The sequence below is a fragment of the Dasypus novemcinctus genome, chromosome 15 (genome assembly GCF_030445035.2).
Source record: "Dasypus novemcinctus isolate mDasNov1 chromosome 15, mDasNov1.1.hap2, whole genome shotgun sequence".
Lineage (NCBI taxonomy): Eukaryota > Metazoa > Chordata > Mammalia > Cingulata > Dasypodidae > Dasypus > Dasypus novemcinctus.
This window is the reverse complement of record NC_080687.1, coordinates 18180046-18198608: the sequence shown is the minus strand read 5'-3', so window position 1 is coordinate 18198608 and position 18563 is coordinate 18180046. Positions and strand designations below refer to the sequence as shown.

The window sequence follows — 18563 nt, the reverse complement described above, 5'->3', positions numbered from 1 at the left end:
TGGATTTATTTTTGGATTTTCAATTCCATTCCATTGGTCTCTATGTCTAGCCTTATGCCAGTCCCACACTTTTGATTCCTGTAGCTTTGTAGAAAGTTTTGAAATAAAGAAGTGTGAGAACACCAACTTAGTTCTTTTTCAAGGTTTTGTGGCTATTAGGACTCTTGTAACTGTATATGAATTTGAGGGTTGGATTTTCTGTTTCTACAAAGAAGGCTCCTGGAATTTTTTTATGGATTGAGTTGAATATGTAGATTGCTTTGAGTAGTATTTAGATCTTAACATATATCTTACATGTATCTTTGATGGTATCTTTAATTTTTCAGCAGTCGTTTTTGATTTTCAGTATAAAAGCCTTTTATGGCCTCATTTGAATTTATTCCTAGGGCTTTCATCTTTGAGATCCTTTTGTAAATGGACTTACTTTCTCATTTTCATTTCATTTTTTTTTCATTGCTGGTGTACAACAGATTTTTGAGTTATACTGGTAGTTTGATGCTTTACTGAATTCATTTATTAGGTCTAGTACTTGTGGATTCTTTTGGGTTTTTTAATATATATGATCATGTAATATGTGAGTAGGGACAGTTTTATTTTTCCTTTCCAAGTAGGATGTCTTTTTTCTTTTTTTTTTTTCTTGGTAGAACTTCCAGTCCAGTATTAAATAGTAGTGGTGAGATTGGCATCCTGGTGTTGTTCTTATCTTAGAAAGTCCCTGTGTTGATAGATAGATAGATTGATTTTTATTTGTGGTAACATATAAAATAAAATTAGTCATTTTAACAATTTCTAATTGTATAATCCGTGGTGTTAATTATATTCACAATATTCTATCATCGGCACCATCTATTGTAAAATTTTTCATCATCTAAAACTGAAACTACCAACTAAGCAATAACTCCTCATTATAACTATTCCCAGCTACTAGTAATGTTCAGTCTACTTTATTTCTCCAGGAATTTACTTATTCTAGGTATTTCATATAAAAAGGAATCAGAAATTACTTGTCATTTTGTGTATGGTCTTTTTTCACTCAAAATGATGTCTACAAGGTCCAAATGTAACATGTATCAGAGCTGTGCTCCTTTAAATGGCTGAATAATATTCCATTGCATATGTATTCCACATTTTGTTTATCCATCCCATCTGTTGATAGACACTTGGGTTGGATCTACCTAAATGGGTAGTGTGGAAATTACTGCCATGAACATTGGTGTATAAGTATCTGCTTGAGTCCTTTCTTTCAGCAGTTCCTTTGGTTATATATCTAGAAGTGAAATTGCTGGATCACACAGCACTTTGATGTTACAACATTTTGAGGTACTGCAAAATTGTTTTCCATGGTCGCCGCAACATTTTTTAAAATTACAACAGTGATGTGCAAGGGTTCCAGTTTCTCAGCATCCTCATAAATATTTGGTATTTTCTGTTTTTTTCAGTAGTAGCCATCCTTGTGGGTATGAAGTGGTGAATCTCATCGGGGTTTTGATTTGCATTTCCTTGAAAACTAATGTTTTTGTTTTTTGTTTTTAATTTTTATTAGAGAAGTTGCGAGCTTACAAAACAATCATGCATACCATATAGGATTCCCATAAGTTGCCCCACTACCAACACCTTGCATTGTTTTGACACATTTGTTACAGATGATGAAGGAACATTGTCATATTACTGGTATTTATAGTCTATCGCTTATATTTGTTGAATTTTTCCCACAAACCATTCTATTATCAACACCATGTATTTCTATTATGTATTTGTTAATAGTTCATGAGAGAGTGTTCTCCTGTTTGTACTGTTAACCACAGACCGCCATATACCATGGGTACACTGTTATAAGAACCTCTACCTTGTTTAGTCTATTCAAAGTGTACACTCATGGCTCTTAGTTTCATCACATTAGTTGTGCTGTCATCAGCTTAGTCTATTCCAGAACATTTTCATTACTCCAAAAGGAAAGATCCCATACCCCTTTGTACACTCCTGTTGTTGACCCTTAGAAATAATAATAGTACCTTCTTTGCCATTGCTGCAAAAATATTACAATATTATTGTTAACTGTAGTCTATAAGTTACATTCATTGTATTTTTCCTGTGTATCACCATATTTTTAACACCCATTTGTAATAGAGGAACATTCTTGAGTTTGTTTTTAACTGCAGCCTTCATCCACCACTGAAATCACCATGTTGTACAGTCCCTAGATTGTCTTCTAGCTTTCTTTCAATTGAAGGCTAATGATGTTGAGTATCTGTTCATGTGCTTATTGGCCAGTTGTGTATCTCCTTTGGAGAGTGGTCTTTTCAAGTCCTTTGCCTATTTTTTAATTGAGATGTTTGTCATTGTCTTGTTCTTTTTATATTTTGGTTATTAGGATATCTAGTCAGTTATAATTTCCAAATAGTCTCTCAATCATTATGTTGTCTTTTATTCTCTTATAATGTCTTTTGATGTAAAAGTTTTAAAATTTTGGTGAAGCCAGTTTACCTATTCCTTTTGTTGTCTCTGCTTTTGGTGTCCATTTTCAAACCCAAGGCCATGAATACTTTCGTCTGTGTTCCTGAGAATTTTACGGATGTTGCTCTTATATTTAAATTGTTGATCCATTTTAAGTTAATTTTATATATGGTGTGAGGTAGTGGTTCACTTTAATTTTTTTGCTTGTAGACGTCCAATTTTTCCTGCACCATTTGATGAAGAAATTTGTTCTGTCCCCATTGAATGTACTTGGCACCCTTGTTGAAAATTAGAATTGATGTATATTTATTTTTTGACTGAATTCTGTTCCATTGGTCTGTATGTATTTATGCCAGTCCCACACAATTTTGATTACTGGAGATTTGTAGTATGTTTTGAAATGGGGATGTAACCAGACCTCCCACTTTGTTCTTTTTCAATATTGATTTGGCTTTTCACTTTCTTTGCTCTTCCATATGAATTCGATGATTGGCTTTTCCATATCTACAAAAAGGCTGCTGGAATTTTGATTAGAATTGTGTTGAATGTGTAAACCAAATGGAGATCAAATTATTTAGATCTTTAATTTCTTCCAGCAGTGTGTTGTGTTTTTTGTTTTTTGTTTTTGTTTCTGTTTCTGTATGGAAGTCTTTCAACTCCTTAATTTATTCCTAGGTATTTTTCTGCTTTAGGATGGTACACTTTTTTTGTGTTTTAAAAACTTTTGTGTAGTGTCTTGCCAATGCAAAAGCATTGAAAGGTAGTTATAGGAACTCTGTGGCTTTTTCATGAACATGAGTGTGTATACCCCTCTCTATCCTTCCTGTCCCTCATAGACTCTGCCTGTTTGTCTTTGTCTCTTTGTTTATCTTAATCTTTCAGCATTTGAGACTCATTTGCAATTTAAGAGCCTAGGAATTATGAGAGAGAGAATAAGTCACTAAAACGTGGGCAGGGTATATTCCTCTATAAATTGATAGTAATATCATAGATCTTTTTTATTTACTGATTTCTGATTATGAGAATATGTAGACAATGTGTAATGATAGAAAAACATATCATCCATGGCCCCCCTAACTAAAAGTGACCGCTTTTAAATGCTTTTGAGTGGTTGTCTTTCAGTCTTTTTCCTTTGTTTTTTTTTAACCTAGTTGAAATTCAGCTAGTTTTGTTTTCTGTGTTTCCTCTACTTAATATTACATTGTAAGTATTTTCTCATGTTATTAGCATTGTTTATTCACACAAGTTTTAATGGCTGTGTAATGGCTATGGATGTACCATTCTCCTATTTGCTTTTATGTTGTTTCTTATATTTTGCTATTATGAGGCTATGAAGAACAGCTTTGTTCTGATTTCTGATAATTTACTTAGAGTATATTCCTAGGTGATGTTAATGGGCCAAAATATATGAAATACCCTTTTCCTCCAACTCCCAAAGATTTTTGGTTTAAAAATTATATCTGGTTTATAGTGTTTTTTTAAAAATTATGTTAGTTAATAATCAGTTTTGAAAATTTTTCTTTCTCTGCTACCACCTCTCACCATGTGTATATATATATATTTGTGGATAGTGTGTTTATTGGGGGGGATGTATTTGTGTGTTTGAGCATTTTTAAGTTCTAGAAATATGTTACTGATTTTTAGAAAGTTCTTACTAATTCATACTGCTGCTAGCTTTCCATTAGTGGCTTTCATTGTAACCTACCAGCTAATATAACATTTTAAAAATTGGTAATACTCAGGCTTAGTCTTTTTTGTCTTTCTTGTAACTATAAATATGTTAAAATATTAAAAGTATGAAGAAGAAAACGTTCACTCTCACCATTAAAAATCAATTAGTTAATGGTACGTATAATTCTAACTTGAGAACATAGTAGAAATGTGAGTTTGCAACCTGTGCCTTCCCAAAAACCTTTTAAAGAGCCAACAGTATATTTTGAACTTTTGGCCATATCAAGCATATTTATGTGTGAAATTTGTTTTCTTTTTAAATGACTCTTCTTAAGAATATCCTTGTATATATATCTTGAAACATTTAAATCCTTAGGAATACTGTTGGGACCATATCATCATAAGAATTCTGTGCTTTTAGTTACTCAGACTCTTACACAGGGGTCTTATTACCCTTCAGAAAAACGGCAAAGAATCCAATGTTTTAGTTTGCTCTTCCATTACATGCTATTTAATTTGTAGTAGGGATCAAGAGTTACAAAAATCTTGGCTCTTACACTGATTGTGATGTGGGCAAATGAATTAAACTGCTGTTCGTTGACTTCCTGTGTATTAAATAGAGGATTTAGACAGAAGGTTAGGCCTTGTTTATTCCTAAAAAATTTACTGGTGTTGTGGGAGTTGAAAATTTAAAAATAGGGGAAATTTTTCAGCTGTAGTGTAGGTAATATAGTCATTGCATTATTTATACAGGACCTAAAGCTAAATTGAGGGGGAAAAGGGTATTGTTTAAAAATCAAGTTTAGTAGGTGTCCTAAGTTTAAATCTGTTCCTGTTAAGTATGGATTCAGATGATAAGGATACAAAACTGAAAATTCCAAGGAGCCAATGTTTGTGTTGCAAAAAATGTTCTACATATATTCAGGCATAATTTTTTATTGGCGGCTCTTTGCTTTATGACGTTTGAATTCAATTCTTTCAGCAAATTAATTTATTCTTGTTGATTGTATTTTTACTTATTTATTAAAACTGGTCATTTACTCTGATGACAGCTGGATAACAGGATTCTGTAATGTACTGTTAATAAAGTACGTTGGGGTTTTTTTTGACAGGATATTTGTAAACTAAGGTAAAATCTGAAAAGCAATGTATGTAGCCTTTAGAAACTACTTACTAGGTAATGGAATGACTCAAAAGCAATAAATCAAGTGAAGGCTTTGGTAGTAAAGAATCTTCTGGTTGTAGATGTGCCAGAGACTTGAAATTTGCACTTTCTATAGAAAGATGTTTTATATGTAGAAGTTTAAAATTTAGAATAAACTAGAAAGGAAAAATAATGAAAGGACTAAGTAGTGGTTGTTAGAAGCAGTAACCTGGAAACTTTCAAATGAAAATAACTTTTAGTATCATTGTAGTCCAGTGGAAGAATAAATAGTACTGTAAACTGCAGACTTCTTGCTAAATACAAGAGAAGCTAGTATTAAAGAGATGCAAGATGAATAATGGCACTCTAGCAACTAATCATTAAACGTACCTTAAGTACTGTGCTGCTTTGAAAAGTTGCAGTGGGAATGGACTCCTATGTTGGGATTTGTCACTATACATTTTGCTTAACACTATCATTTTTATGTATCACTAATTTCTATGCTATTACATGGTATATTTAGAGGCTGTGGAAATAAAGATACCTGGGAAAGTTGTTTTTGAAAAGATGTTTTGAAAATAAATGTTAAACCTTATCACACCTGTCATTTCTTACAGATTCTGGATGTTTAAGATTTTATACTTTTTATACACATTTATGTGTTCCTTGTAGTCTGTAACTGCATGAACTTCCTGGTTAATAATAACTAATGGCTAGTATTTTTTTGTACTTCTTCCTATGTACTAGTTTCTACTCTTTATTACATGTATTATTTTATTTAAATGTATTGTCATGAGGTTGGTATCATTTCCATTTTAAAGAGGTGTGAGGCATAGAGTTTAAATAAATTGCCCAGTCTAGAAAGTGATGAAGCCTGATCTGAACCAGGCATTCTTACTCAAAAACTTGTGCCCTTTAACTCTTCGCTGTGCTGCTATCTTAACATCTTAAACTTGTGCAAATGGGAAGTTAAAACTAACTCTTTGGTATAGATTTCAGTTGTGTAAATACCTGTTTCATTAGTCTTTCTTGTGCATTTTGTTTTTAAGATTCTTGGATTTCCCAGTCAGCTTCATTTCCCCGTAATCAGAAACAACCAGGAGTGGATTCTTTATCACCAGTGGCCTCACTTCCTAAACAGATTTTCCAGCCTTCTGCCCAACAGCAACCCACTAAACCAGTTAAAGTAACTTGTGCAAACTGTAAAAAACCTTTGCAGAAGGGACAGACAGCTTATCAACGAAAAGGATCAGCTCACCTCTTTTGTTCTACCACCTGCCTTTCTTCTTTTTCTCACAAGCCTGCTCCAAAGAAACTCTGCGTAATGTGTAAAAAGTAAGGTTTACCTTTCAATATAATTCTATATGGTTGAATACTGGTGGTAGAAAAGTTTTAAAATAAAAAATCGTTAATATGAATCTTAGAGGTGCATTACTGTATTTTTTTAATGATTTATTTATTTTTATTTTTATTTATTTCTCTCCCCTCCCCCCCCACCCCGGTTGTCTGTTCTCTGTGTCTCTTTGCTGCGTCTTCTTTGTCCGCCTGTGTTGTTGTCAGTGGCATGGGAATCTGTGTTTCTTTTTGTTGCGTTATCTTGTGTTAGCTTTCCTTGTGGGCGGCACCATTCCTGGGCAGGCTGCACTTTCTTTTGCACTGGGCAGCTCTTCTTACGGGGCGCACTCCTTGCGCGTGGGACTCCCCTGTGTGGGGGACACCCCTGTGTGGCAGGGCACTCCTTGCACGCATCAGCACTGCGCATGGGCCAGCTGCACATGGGTCAAGGAGGCCCGGGGTTTGAACCGCAGACCTCCGATGTGGTAGACGGATGCCCTAACCATTGGGCCAAGTCCGCCACCCACATTACTGTATTTTAAAAATTGGTAAGCTAGTTGAGTCTTGAAGCCAACCAAACTCAAATTATTTTGGAGGTTTCCCTATCAAACTTATAAGGAGAGGATTTATCATTTGGGTAAACTTTAGGGTTGATTTAGGCAGGCTCTTGTAATTAATTTTGTAATTTCCACTGGACTCCTGGAATTTATCAAAATACATGATTATTTATATTAATAATAAGGCAGTCATTCTTGGAGCCAGATAAACATGTTAAGCAGTTTATATGACCAATTTTTATTAAAATAGGTCAAATTTTATACTCTCTTCAAATCAGGATTATCTAGAGTTGACAAGTCTTTTTGGATTTTATGTGTATCTATACATGCTTATTTTGAAAGTTGTCATTAGATTACTCACTATTTTAAGACTCAGATACCAGTTTTTAGCCAGCCTTGAAGAGACAGGATACTCTCTCCTGCCAAATTTAGGTCTGGCTTACTGGCTTCACTGGTTTAAAAATAGCTGGAATATAGTATATTATATACAAGGGCAAACCAGGTAGACTTTCTTTACCATCTCTTGGAACAGCCCGAGACTGTGAAGCTATTTTTAGATTTTGGGATCTTGGAAAGAGTTTAGTGCTTTGTTTAATAAATTCAAATATTGAAAAAATTGTTACATAGTTTTTAGATTGATTTGAAGTAGTAGATTTGACATACTGAAATACAGGATCCTGAAAGAATTAAAGGAAGAATTAAAGAATTAAAGATCATCCATATTGTTTCGTAACATTTCTAATTGCAATTGAAGAACTGTTTAGAATGGTGGGTGGATTTTTTGAGGGGTGAGGTGGTATATTTAAGTTCAGCAGTCCCTTCTGGGATGTATATCATATTCCGATTATCGAAGTATCTCATTCTCCCTAATAATAACCCATGGCATGGAAATTGAATAGCTATTATAAATTTGCACCCCAATAAATTAGTTCTTGAAAAGCTGCGCATAGTAGCTTTTTTCCTGTTTCTACCTTTGAAAGCCTTCTGCTACTGAGTTTGAGGATAAATTGGGTAAGGGCAAATGAAAAACGTCAATATATTACTTTAATTATATTTTATTTCTTTTGACATGGAATTTTAATTTGTCCCTATTATTTTTTCAGAGATATAACTACAATGAAAGGAACCATTGTTGCTCAAGTAGATTCAAGTGAGTCCTTCCAGGAATTCTGTAGTACATCTTGTTTGTCATTGTATGAAGACAAACAGAATCCTACGAAAGGAGTACTAAACAAATCAAGATGTACCATCTGTGGTAAACTAACAGAGGTTTGTATTTTCGTACTTTTATCACTTCTAACTAATAGGAAAATTTAATCTTCATTTAACAGCTATTAATGCTCTTTTGTTAATGAATATTTTTGTTTAAAAGTAGGAATATATACAAATTTGCTATAAATATCCCATTGTGAATTTTCATTCTCCCATGGGAAAATGATTTGGGAAAAATTAAAATACAATGTCAAATGTAAATTTTTTCCTGACGTTGGGAGTAGTTGAGTTTTGCCTACCTTAAAAAAATTTTTTTTTGTTTTTGAGTTTTGTCTACTAATATGCTTGCTTTGGAAAAAAAAAAAATAGCCTGATTCCATAGGAAAGACAACAGATAATTTTGCTGAGTAGTAGTAGAACAAGTGAAGGGAGTATTTTTATTTTTATAACTTGTCATTGCTTATAGTGTATTGTTGTGTTTCTATTTGATTAAAGAAAAGGAAACCTGTGAATACATAAACACTTTGAATACATATAATATTAATATTGGTTCTCCTCCATTTTCTATTACAAAGTACTTTTTAGTCCTTTTTGCATTTGTGTAAGGATTTCCAGTCTGTTTATTTTGGTAGTTAAATATCAAGACTATCCAAACCCAGTGTTTTCTGTCATTGTTACATACCTCGAGAGAAGTTTGTACTGATGTCACTGCCGGTTTTTTTCCATTGGCATATGTGAGCTCTAGTGTATATAAAAGTAGTTGTAAGAATAATGAAAATTTGTTTTGTGTCTCCTTTTCCCCAAATTTGCCTTCCCCAGAAAAGTTATTGGACATTCTTGTTTCTATTGGAGGATTTTGTTATTTAGCTATATGTCATATTGATCTGGTTTTTTATTTTGTTTATTGCTTTTCTTTTAGATTCGCCATGAAGTTAGCTTTAAAAATATGACTCATAAGCTGTGCAGTGACCACTGCTTTAATAGATATAGAATGGCAAATGGTTTAATAATGAATTGCTGTGAGCAGTGTGGAGAGTACTTGCCCAGCAAAGGTGCTGGAAATAATGTTCTGGTGATTGATGGTCAGCAGAAAAGATTTTGCTGTCAGAGTTGTGTCAGTGAATACAAACAGGTAATCTATGCTCTAACCAAAATTGTTCATTCTTTTGAAAGTGTTTTAAAGTGCTTTTGTAATAGTTTTATTCTTAACAGCGTTTGTTTACCAGATGTATCTTACAGTCTTGTTTGGATCCATTATTGTCTTCTTCTTATAGAGATGACATCTTAACACTGAAAAAGATGTGTTGATTATAAAGATAAATGCTATCACATTGATTCCTTTTTGAGTTTTCTTTTTTTTCGGGTGTCTTGAAGGTTTGCAACTAAGATTTCTTAAATTGTTAAACTTGGCCTAGGAGTGATTTTATATAGGTTTTTTTTTTTTTTAACATGGTTTTTTTTTAAAATTTTTTAATTTTTTACATTTTTATTTTATTTTATTTTAAATTTTTTAGGTGGTACTGGGGATTGAACCTGGGACCTTGTACATGGGAAGCAGGCATTCAACCATTGAGCTATACCTGTTCCCTATAAATCCATTTTATTGATATGTATTTAATAAAACATATAATTAAATCCAAAGTGTACAGTTAGTGGTTTTTGATATAATCATATATAGTTGTGCATTCATCACTTCAATCATTATTAGAGTATTTTCATTATTTACTACTAATAAAAAATAGACAAAAAAATTCATAATTTCTCCATGCATCCCCTGCTGTACAAAACTGCTCTTTCTGGCTATTGCACATTTATTTATTTATTTAAGCATTTTTATTGAGATAAAGTTTGGTTAAAAGGATGTGTGTTAATCTTTGGAAATGAAAAGAAAAGGAGCATAGCCATAATGTTTGTAACTAGTAGTACTATTATATGGATATGACAGTGATTTCAATGGAATGTCTTAGGTCATGTGTATTACTAAAAGGAAAGCTAAAAAATATAACATGGGACTGTATAGCTAGTAAAACCTTGTGAAATATGAATATGGGTAAGTAGACTGTTTTTCTTTGAAACTGAACAAATGTATCTCAATACCATAAGATGTTCGTATCAGACCAGAAAATCCATTACGCTAAGTGCAAGAAACCAGACATAAAGTACTACATATGGTAGGATTCCATTTAAATAAAATATAAATATAAATCAATTTATAGAGGTGAAATTAGTTATAGAGGTGAAGTAGTTATATAGGGTGGGGAAGGATAGCGGGATAGAGAGGTGACTGATAAGGACTGGAGTTTTTCTCTTTGGAATAATGAAATTGTCTAAAATTTTTTGTGGTGATGAATGCACAACATTGTGATTATACTAAAAGCCATTAATTATATATTTTGGATAGATTCTATGATTGTATATCAATTTTTTTTAAGCTTTTGTTTTGCTTTATAATTTATTGTGGCTGAGCGAGAGGGTTTCGTCCTCGCTCAGGCCCAAGAGTCGGGGGGGCTTGCTCCTGCCGAACCACTGGCGGGGGGTGCCCCAAGAGGGAGCACCGGTTCTCCAGGCGTGGGGGACGCGCGGTTGGGGAAAAACCACGGAGACCGCTTGAGCGCAAGAACAGGTCTGCTTTATTGCGGAAGTACACTTGGTTATATAGGCAGGAAAGGGGGTGGAGTATGAAGGGGAGAGCAGGGCGGAGGGGTGGCTGCGGATTGGCTAAAACTGGGGGGGCAGACCTCTGGTAATACGCCGTAAGCAGTTACTGGGGAAGAGGGCAGATTGTAGGTTGGTAATATGGGCGGGACTGGCGGGAAGGGTGGCGGGGGCTGGAAGGGGAGGAGGGGTGGAGAAAGGCGGCAACAATTGTTCCTTTTGTTTTAAAAAGAAATTGAAGCAACAAGTTTTGGTGCGCACGGTGGGTGTGAATGGCTCGGCCTGCGCAGCAACAAAAGACAAGGATTAGGAGGAAGAGTAGGAGGAAAAGGAGGTTATAGGGACGGGCACGGGGATAAGACGAGGGGTGAGGGGAGACCACGAGGACCGGCCGGTCGTGAGCGGACAGCATAGCATCTGGCCAGGATGCATGTGCCCGCCATTAGGGTCGGCGCACGCCGGCGCCTGGCGCGCGCCGAGCCTTGCCAGCGAAACGGGCCTGTGATGCCCCTGTACCCCTCGCCCGAGGGGGAGGAGTAGTTGGGGAGAAGTAAGGAGAGGAAGACCAGAAGCTATAGGCGTGCGGTCTAGAGTAGGTGGAGAAACCTGTGGCAGCGGGGTTGTGTCCCCCCCACTCATAAGACGGAAGGTTCGTGCGTCCAGTGAGGTTGGCGACATCAGTAGTGAAAGAGGGGGCGGAGGCGGTTATGTTCGAGGCGAGGAGCCTTTTTTGTTGCCAGAGGGAGAGGGTCCAATTGAAGGGCTGGTGACTCGGGTTGGCAACAGCTGGGAGAGCGAGGGAAGCCAGGACGAAGAGAACGGCTGTGAGGCTGTGTAGAGGCATCATCTGACAGTGCGGCATCTGTGGAGAAAACTCCTCGCTCTCCACACTTGGCGAGCGGGCAGCATAAGGAGGGTAAGGAGAGCGGGGTAAGGGTCTGAAACGTTTTAAGAAGGGGCGTTCCTTGATGATGGCTGGTGCTGGATCCGGGTGAACGGGGCGACCTCTGGGCCGTATCCACTGTAAATGTCATCTCTCACCGAAGGCATAGGGTGCTGATCGTTCGGTGGAACTAGTGGGTCAGTGGCGGGCCGAATGCAACGCCCAGGAACCCAGAGCGGCTGCGGCTCAGAATCTGGAAAGACGCAAGCAAAGCCCCTCCCCTGTGCTAGGAGGGGAGCTGGATCTTGCCACGATTTGTGGCAGGGTCTTTCCAATGGACGAGGGGAACTTGCGAGGGCTGCCACATGGGTCCCCAGTGTTTATGGGGGGGGAGAGTCCATGGTCATTGAAGGTTAGGAGATTGTGATGAATGAGGCAGGCAGTCACGACGTCGGTGGGGGCCTTGTGGGGAGAAGAGGCCCTTTCTTTTTGAATAAGTAGCTTGAGCTGTTGGTGAGTGCGCTCGACAATTCCTTGCCCCTGTGGATTGTATGGAATGCCAAAATGATGCGTGATGTGATACATCTGCACAAAGCTGGCGAAGGCGGCACTGCGATACGCTGGTCCGTTGTCTGTTTTGAGATCCCATGGAATTCCCATGAACAAAATAGCTTGGCGAAGCGCCTTGATGCAGTGTTTAGCACTTTCTCCCGCAAGAGGGACTGCATGGCACAGATGCGAAAAGGTGTCAGTTGCCACATGAAGATATTTGAGGCGGCCAAATGCACTGACATGAGTGACATCTAATTGCCACCTTGAGTTTGGGCGGAGGCCGCGGGGGTTAACACCCTGAGGCTGCAAAGGCCCAAGTGGCAACAACGGCGCGCAAGTCCGGTACGCGCGCACAAGGTGTTTGCAAGTTTCAATGGGAAGGTCTGGGAAGAGCTTCCGGATGGACCGCGCAGAGAAGTGGAATTGGGAATGCAGGAGCTTGGCTTGATTAACAAAGTCTCCAAGCCGCGGCCCGTCGGCAGGGCTTTCATGGAGGAGGACTGGGTTTGCCTGGCGACTTGACACAGAAGCATCAGCGAGGTCATTCCCTTGAGCCAGCGGTCCTGGTAGGCCAGAATGGCTTCTGATATGAGCAATGAACCAGGGCTGCTGCCTCGCCTCAAGCAGTCGCTGTACGAAGGCGAGCACCCGATCGATGTTTGAGTCACTCGGTAAGAAAGTGGCAAGCGGGAGGCTGCGGCACACTTGAAGGGTGTATAGGCTGTCAGTAAAGATGTTGAGAGACTGGTTTGGGTGGAGGTTAAGGCCTGCAGCGACGGCCAGAAGCTCACCTACTTGAACAGAGAAGTCATTTGCGAACAGCAGTTGCTGTGGCTCAGGATTTCCAGGAGTGTATATAATGGCTGCAAATGCCGTTTTTGAGGCATCTGTGAAGGCAGTGATGGCTGAGGGGATTGGGTTCCGCGCGGGCAATGGATGGAACGGGTTGGAAAACGCCAATTGAGACATTCCCTGCAGCAATCGGTGATGAGGATAGTGGTTGTCAAAGGAGCCGCGAAAGAGCTCTACCAGGCTCTGCATTTGGGCATTGTTCATGATGAGGGAGGTAACTTCCTTGGCATCTAAAGGCCAGACAATGGTGTGTGGCGGGATGCCATATGTTTGTATGGAGAGAAGTACTAAGTCAGTGGCCAACGCGATCCAGGCCTTTGTAAAAGGGCAGATTTTCGGGAGTTTGCTCTTTGACGTATGCAGAAAAAGGAGAGGGCCATCTTGCCACAAGAGACCTGTGGGAGTGATTGGCATTGGCAGAACTAAAGCCAAAATTGGAAGGTTAGGGGAGAACCGCTCCAGGCGGCACTGCTGCAGAGCGGCGCTAACTTGCTGGACGACTTCTCGAGCAGCAGGAGTGATGGTGATGCTGCGGGTGGCTGCAGTTGGTGGGCTGGTCTTTGATCTGCAAGAGCTCGAAGAGGGGTTGCATCTGCGCTGTTGTGATGGGCAGCGCCGAGCGAAGCCAATTGATTTGTCCGCAAAGTTGTTGGAGTTCAGTCAGCGTCATCTTGTGAGAGACATGAATTTGTGGGCTTGTGGGCTGAATGAAGTGATGAAAATGAAAGCCCAAAAATTGAAAAGGAGGTTGGAGGTTTATTTTGTCTGATTGCACGGTAAGTCCGAGGCTTGAAAGGTTTGTCATCACTGCAGAGAGCAGGTCATTGAGGAGCGCGCTGGAGCTCGCTGCTAAGAGAAGGTCATCCATATAGTGGAGAATGTATGTTCGTTCTGGATGAAACTTTGAGCGCAGCGGCTCAATGGCATGGTTGACATAGAGCTGACATATGGTTGGGCTGTTCGGCATACCTTGCGGTAGCACTCGCCATTGGAATCGAAGTGCTGCGCCCTGGTTGTTGGTGCGTGGGACTGTAAACGCAAATCGCGGACCGTCTCGCGGGTGAAGAGGAATAGAGAAAAAGCAGTCCTTGATGTCAATGGTTGCTGCATGAAAATGTTGGGGGACTGCAGTGGGGTGCGGGCATCCTGGCTGAGGTGACCCCATTGGTTTGATATGCTTGTTGATCTCGCGGAGATCGTGGAGAAGGCGGTATTTGCTAGTGCTCTTTTTGCTGATGACAAAGACTGGTGAATTGTAGGGACTAGTGGATGACTCTATGTGCCCTGCCTGTAGCTGCTCTTCGACGAGGGCGGAGAGAGCTTGTAATTTGTGAGCTGGTAAGGGCCACTGCTCGACCCAGATGGGCTCCTCTGTGTCCCATTCCAGAGGGATAGGGTCAGGTTTTGAGATAGGAGCAGTGGCCCCTAGAAGGGGGGGCAGCGCAGCTGAGAAGGCTTCTGTGGTGATTCGGGCCTTTAGCTGGCTGAGGACATCTCTCCCCCATAAGATGGTTTGGACAGACAAAAGGACGAGTGGGCGAATTTGGCCTTCATGGCCTTCTCGGTCACTCCAATGCAGAGGCTGGGATGTTTTCCAGGAGGTGGCGGCCCCCGTGGCGCCGATGACTTGAGGGCCGGTTTCTAGGGGCCAGTGATTGAACGCAGCGACTTCGAAGGGAACACAGGAAACTTCAGCGCCAGAATCCAGGAGCCCATCGAGCCATTGCCCATCGATTTTAAGTTCTAATGAGGGTCTCTGGCGGCGCGTGATGGGCATTGTCCACATTATGGCTTGGGAATTTTTCTGGGGGCCTCTTGGGGGTGGGACTGAGGCCTGCCCCGCTGGGAGTTTAAAGGCTGCTGGGATCCTTGGGCGGAACGGCAGTCGCGGGCCCAGTGATATCCTTTCCCACAACGCGGACACGGCGTAGAAGGGCCCCTTGGCCGTCGCATCGGCGGGTCTGAGCGAGGCGCTGGGCCTGGCTGGGAGCACTCGCGGACGAAGTGGCCGGGCTGGCCGCACCGAAAGCAGACAGAAGTGGGGGCGGATGAAACAGCCATGGCAGAGGCAAAGGCAGCAGTGAGTGTTTTGACTTGTGGGTCGACGTCACGGCAAGCAAGGACCCATTCGTGCAGAGCTTTGTCACGTATGGGAAGGACCACGGCCCAGAAAGGCGCAAGGCACCCGTCTATGATAAGTTCTTTGGCCAGCGCAAACTGGGCGCCCTCGCTAGAAATTTTCCGCTGGCAGGCTTCCAGGACGCGGGCAACAAATGCTGAGAAAGTCTCATTAGAGTCTTGAAGCAGTTGTGCGAGCTTGGTGGGCTGCTTGGTGGAGACTAGAGAGAAAGACTGCTGGACGAGGACCTTTACCCGGTGCCAAAACCCTGGGTCAATTTGGAGGTAAGAACGAAGGTCTGCATAATTGTTGGTCCCCGTGTATGCATCGGAGGGATTGAGGACACCAGCTTGGGCATTCTCCACGATTTGCCGGTCAACAGCCGCTTGGTAATGGGCGCGCCATTCAATAAATTGACCCGGCGTTAAGATGGCACGGGCTAGTGCAATCCAGTCATATGGGAGAACGAGTTGGGTCCCCAACTCCTCAAGTAGTTGCTGCGCATAAGGGCTGCCAATTCCGTCTTCCTTCACAGCTTTGCGGAGGGTCCTGACCTCTTCCGCTGTAAAGGGTAGCCAAGTTTGGGGTCGCTGCGGCGTGGGCTGCGGATTTAGCGGATACAGCTGGGGGGTTTGAGAAGACGTGGCACCGGGGACTGATGGAGCAGCCAAGGCAGGTGAAGGGCTATTGCCGTACAGCGGCGGCAAGGGATAAGCGGAACACGGGTAAGAAAATGGCGGCTTAGCGGCTTCCGGGCGACAACAAAATGGCGGCGGGACCCTTCTGGGCGCCGGCGAAGATGGCAGAGCAGCGACATCTGGCAGCGGACAAGATGGCGCGAGGGGCGTTTCCGGTTTAGCGGAAGATGGCGACCATGCAGTTTCCGGGCCTGAACCGGATGCTGACTGGGCAGGAAGAGGCGGGTAGAGGCGGGAGGAGGACACCGGCGAAGAAGAAGCCGGATGCGCGCCATCTTGGGCAGAAGTGGGGGAAGAAGGCGGAAGTCCGCCATATTGGGGAGCGGCAGGAGTGGTTTCTGTCTGCTGCGGGGAGCTCGGGCGGGGAGGTTCGCGCTCGAGAGCGGCAGCAAGTTGGTTAGACAGAGAGTCAGTGTCGGCGGGCTCATCGGGATCACAGTCTAGAGGCCGTTTGGGAGAAGCTTCATAAACGGCTTCGGTAGGAGCGCCAAGGAGACAGGCGCGAATGGCAACGAGAACGGGTAAGAGGCCTGTTGGGAAGGTGCGTTTCTCATGCTCCATGGCGGAGGTGACTCGATCAATGAGTCGTGAGTATGTGTCCGGGCTCCAGAGTTGGCAGGTGGTGAGCCACAGATTAAAAGGGAGCAAGAGATCCCAGTACTTTTGGAGCTGCCGCAAGGAGACGCGGACTCCATTGGCATCGAGCAGGGCAGCGAGGGCTCTGACTTGCGGCGCCTGACGCAATGACAAAGAGGCGCCCATGACGGGATAGGGACGGGACGACGGCGAGGGGTCCCTTGGGGCTCGTCCGGGCGAGGGGTCCCTACCTGGAGAGGAGGACGATCACAGCAGCAGCAGCAGCAGCAGAGAGGGGCCGGGGGAGGAGCTGCCACGTTGGGCGCCAGTTGTGGCTGAGCGTGAGGGTTTCGTCCTCGCTCAGGCCCAAGAGTCGGGGGGGCTTGCTCCTGCCGAACCACTGGCGGGGGGTGCCCCAAGAGGGAGCACCTGTTCTCCAGGCGTGGGGGACGCGCGGTTGGGGAAAAACCACGGAGACCGCTTGAGCGCAAGAACAGGTCTGCTTTATTGCGGAAGTACACTTGGTTATATAGGCAGGGAAGGGGGTGGAGTATGAAGGGGAGAGCAGGGCGGAGGGGTGGCTGCGGATTGGCTAAAACTGGGGGGGCAGACCTCTGGTAATACGCCGTAAGCAGTTACTGGGGAAGAGGGCAGATTGTAGGTTGGTAATATGGGCGGGACTGGCGGGAAGGGTGGCGGGGGCTGGAAGGGGAGGAGGGGCGGAGAAAGGCGGCAACAATTTATTATTATTATTTTTAAAGATTTATTTCTCTCCCACCCCCCACCTCCACTTGTCTGCTCTCTGTGTCCATTCGCTGTGTGTTTTTCTGTGACCACTTCTATCCTTATCAGCGGCACCGGGAATCTGTGTTTCTTTTTGTTGCGTCATCTTGTTGTGTCAGCTCTCCGTGTGTGCAGCACCATTCTTGGGCAGGCTGCACTTTCTTTCGCGTTGGGCGGCTCTCCTTATGGGGCATACTCATTGTGCGTGGGGCTCCCCTACGTGGGGGACACCCCTGCATGGCACGGTACCCCTTGTGCGCATCAGCACTGTGCATGGGCCAGCTCCACATGGGTCAAGGAGGTCTGAGGTTTGAACCACGGACCTCCCATGTGGTAGGCAGACTCCCTATCCATTGGGCCAAGTCCACTTCCCATTTATCAATTTTAAGATTAGTTTCAATTTTAAGTTTTTAAATTTTGATTTACTTTATTTTTGAATTCATAAACATCATTCAAAAATAAAATGTATGTAAAACAATACTCAAAGTAGTCCAGCTCCCATTTTTATCCTCTCCTCTTAGATCTTACCGAGACTTTTAGAGCTTTTAATTTCCAGTTGTGTCTCCTGTTTCTTTTTTAAAAAAACGAGGAAATACCTATTTCATTCTTTATTTTCCCAGTTTTACAAAAGTTGCTGTACTACATACATTGTTTTGTGCCTTCATTTTTTTATTTCACATATAACCCTAGAAATATTCCCTATCCATATTTAGAGATCTGTCTTGTCATTTTTTGTGGGTACATAATTAAAAACGTTCAGGAATTTTGTGAACCATCTGTTAAACACACACATTCTAAACAGTTAAAGAAACTAATGGTTAAATTATATCAGAAACATAGACAATAAATACTCAAAGCTCATCACTTCCTGATTTCACTTCCTATACTATCTGGTCTTCAAATTATTTACATTTATTGTATTTGTATAGTGGGAATACTGTCTAGTCGTGTGCTTTTGTGCAACTCTTTCCAATTCCATGTTCAATCAGTTCCATGCTGGACACCTGAAATTAGATATGGTAGGAATATTTCCCCGATATATACTTCAAATATTGATGCTGCTTCACCTCCT

The 18563-nt window shown here is 41.9% G+C and overlaps 1 protein-coding gene across 12 annotated transcripts in view; it reads left to right on the top strand.

Moving 5' to 3' along the window:
* ZMYM2 (zinc finger MYM-type containing 2) overlaps nucleotides 1–18563 on the top strand; it is a 112872-nt gene that overhangs the window by 31985 nt on the left and 62324 nt on the right. For 10 of the 12 annotated variants that reach the window (XM_058276346.2, XM_058276347.1, XM_071208189.1 and 7 more), the window contains 3 exons: nucleotides 6319–6604; nucleotides 8265–8430; nucleotides 9293–9505. In XM_058276346.2, the coding sequence (XP_058132329.1) occupies nucleotides 6319–6604; nucleotides 8265–8430; nucleotides 9293–9505 (665 nt within the window). The remainder of the gene's footprint in view (nucleotides 1–6318; nucleotides 6605–8264; nucleotides 8431–9292; nucleotides 9506–18563) is intronic. The other 2 variants (XM_071208195.1, XM_071208194.1) reach the window with 1 other exon arrangement.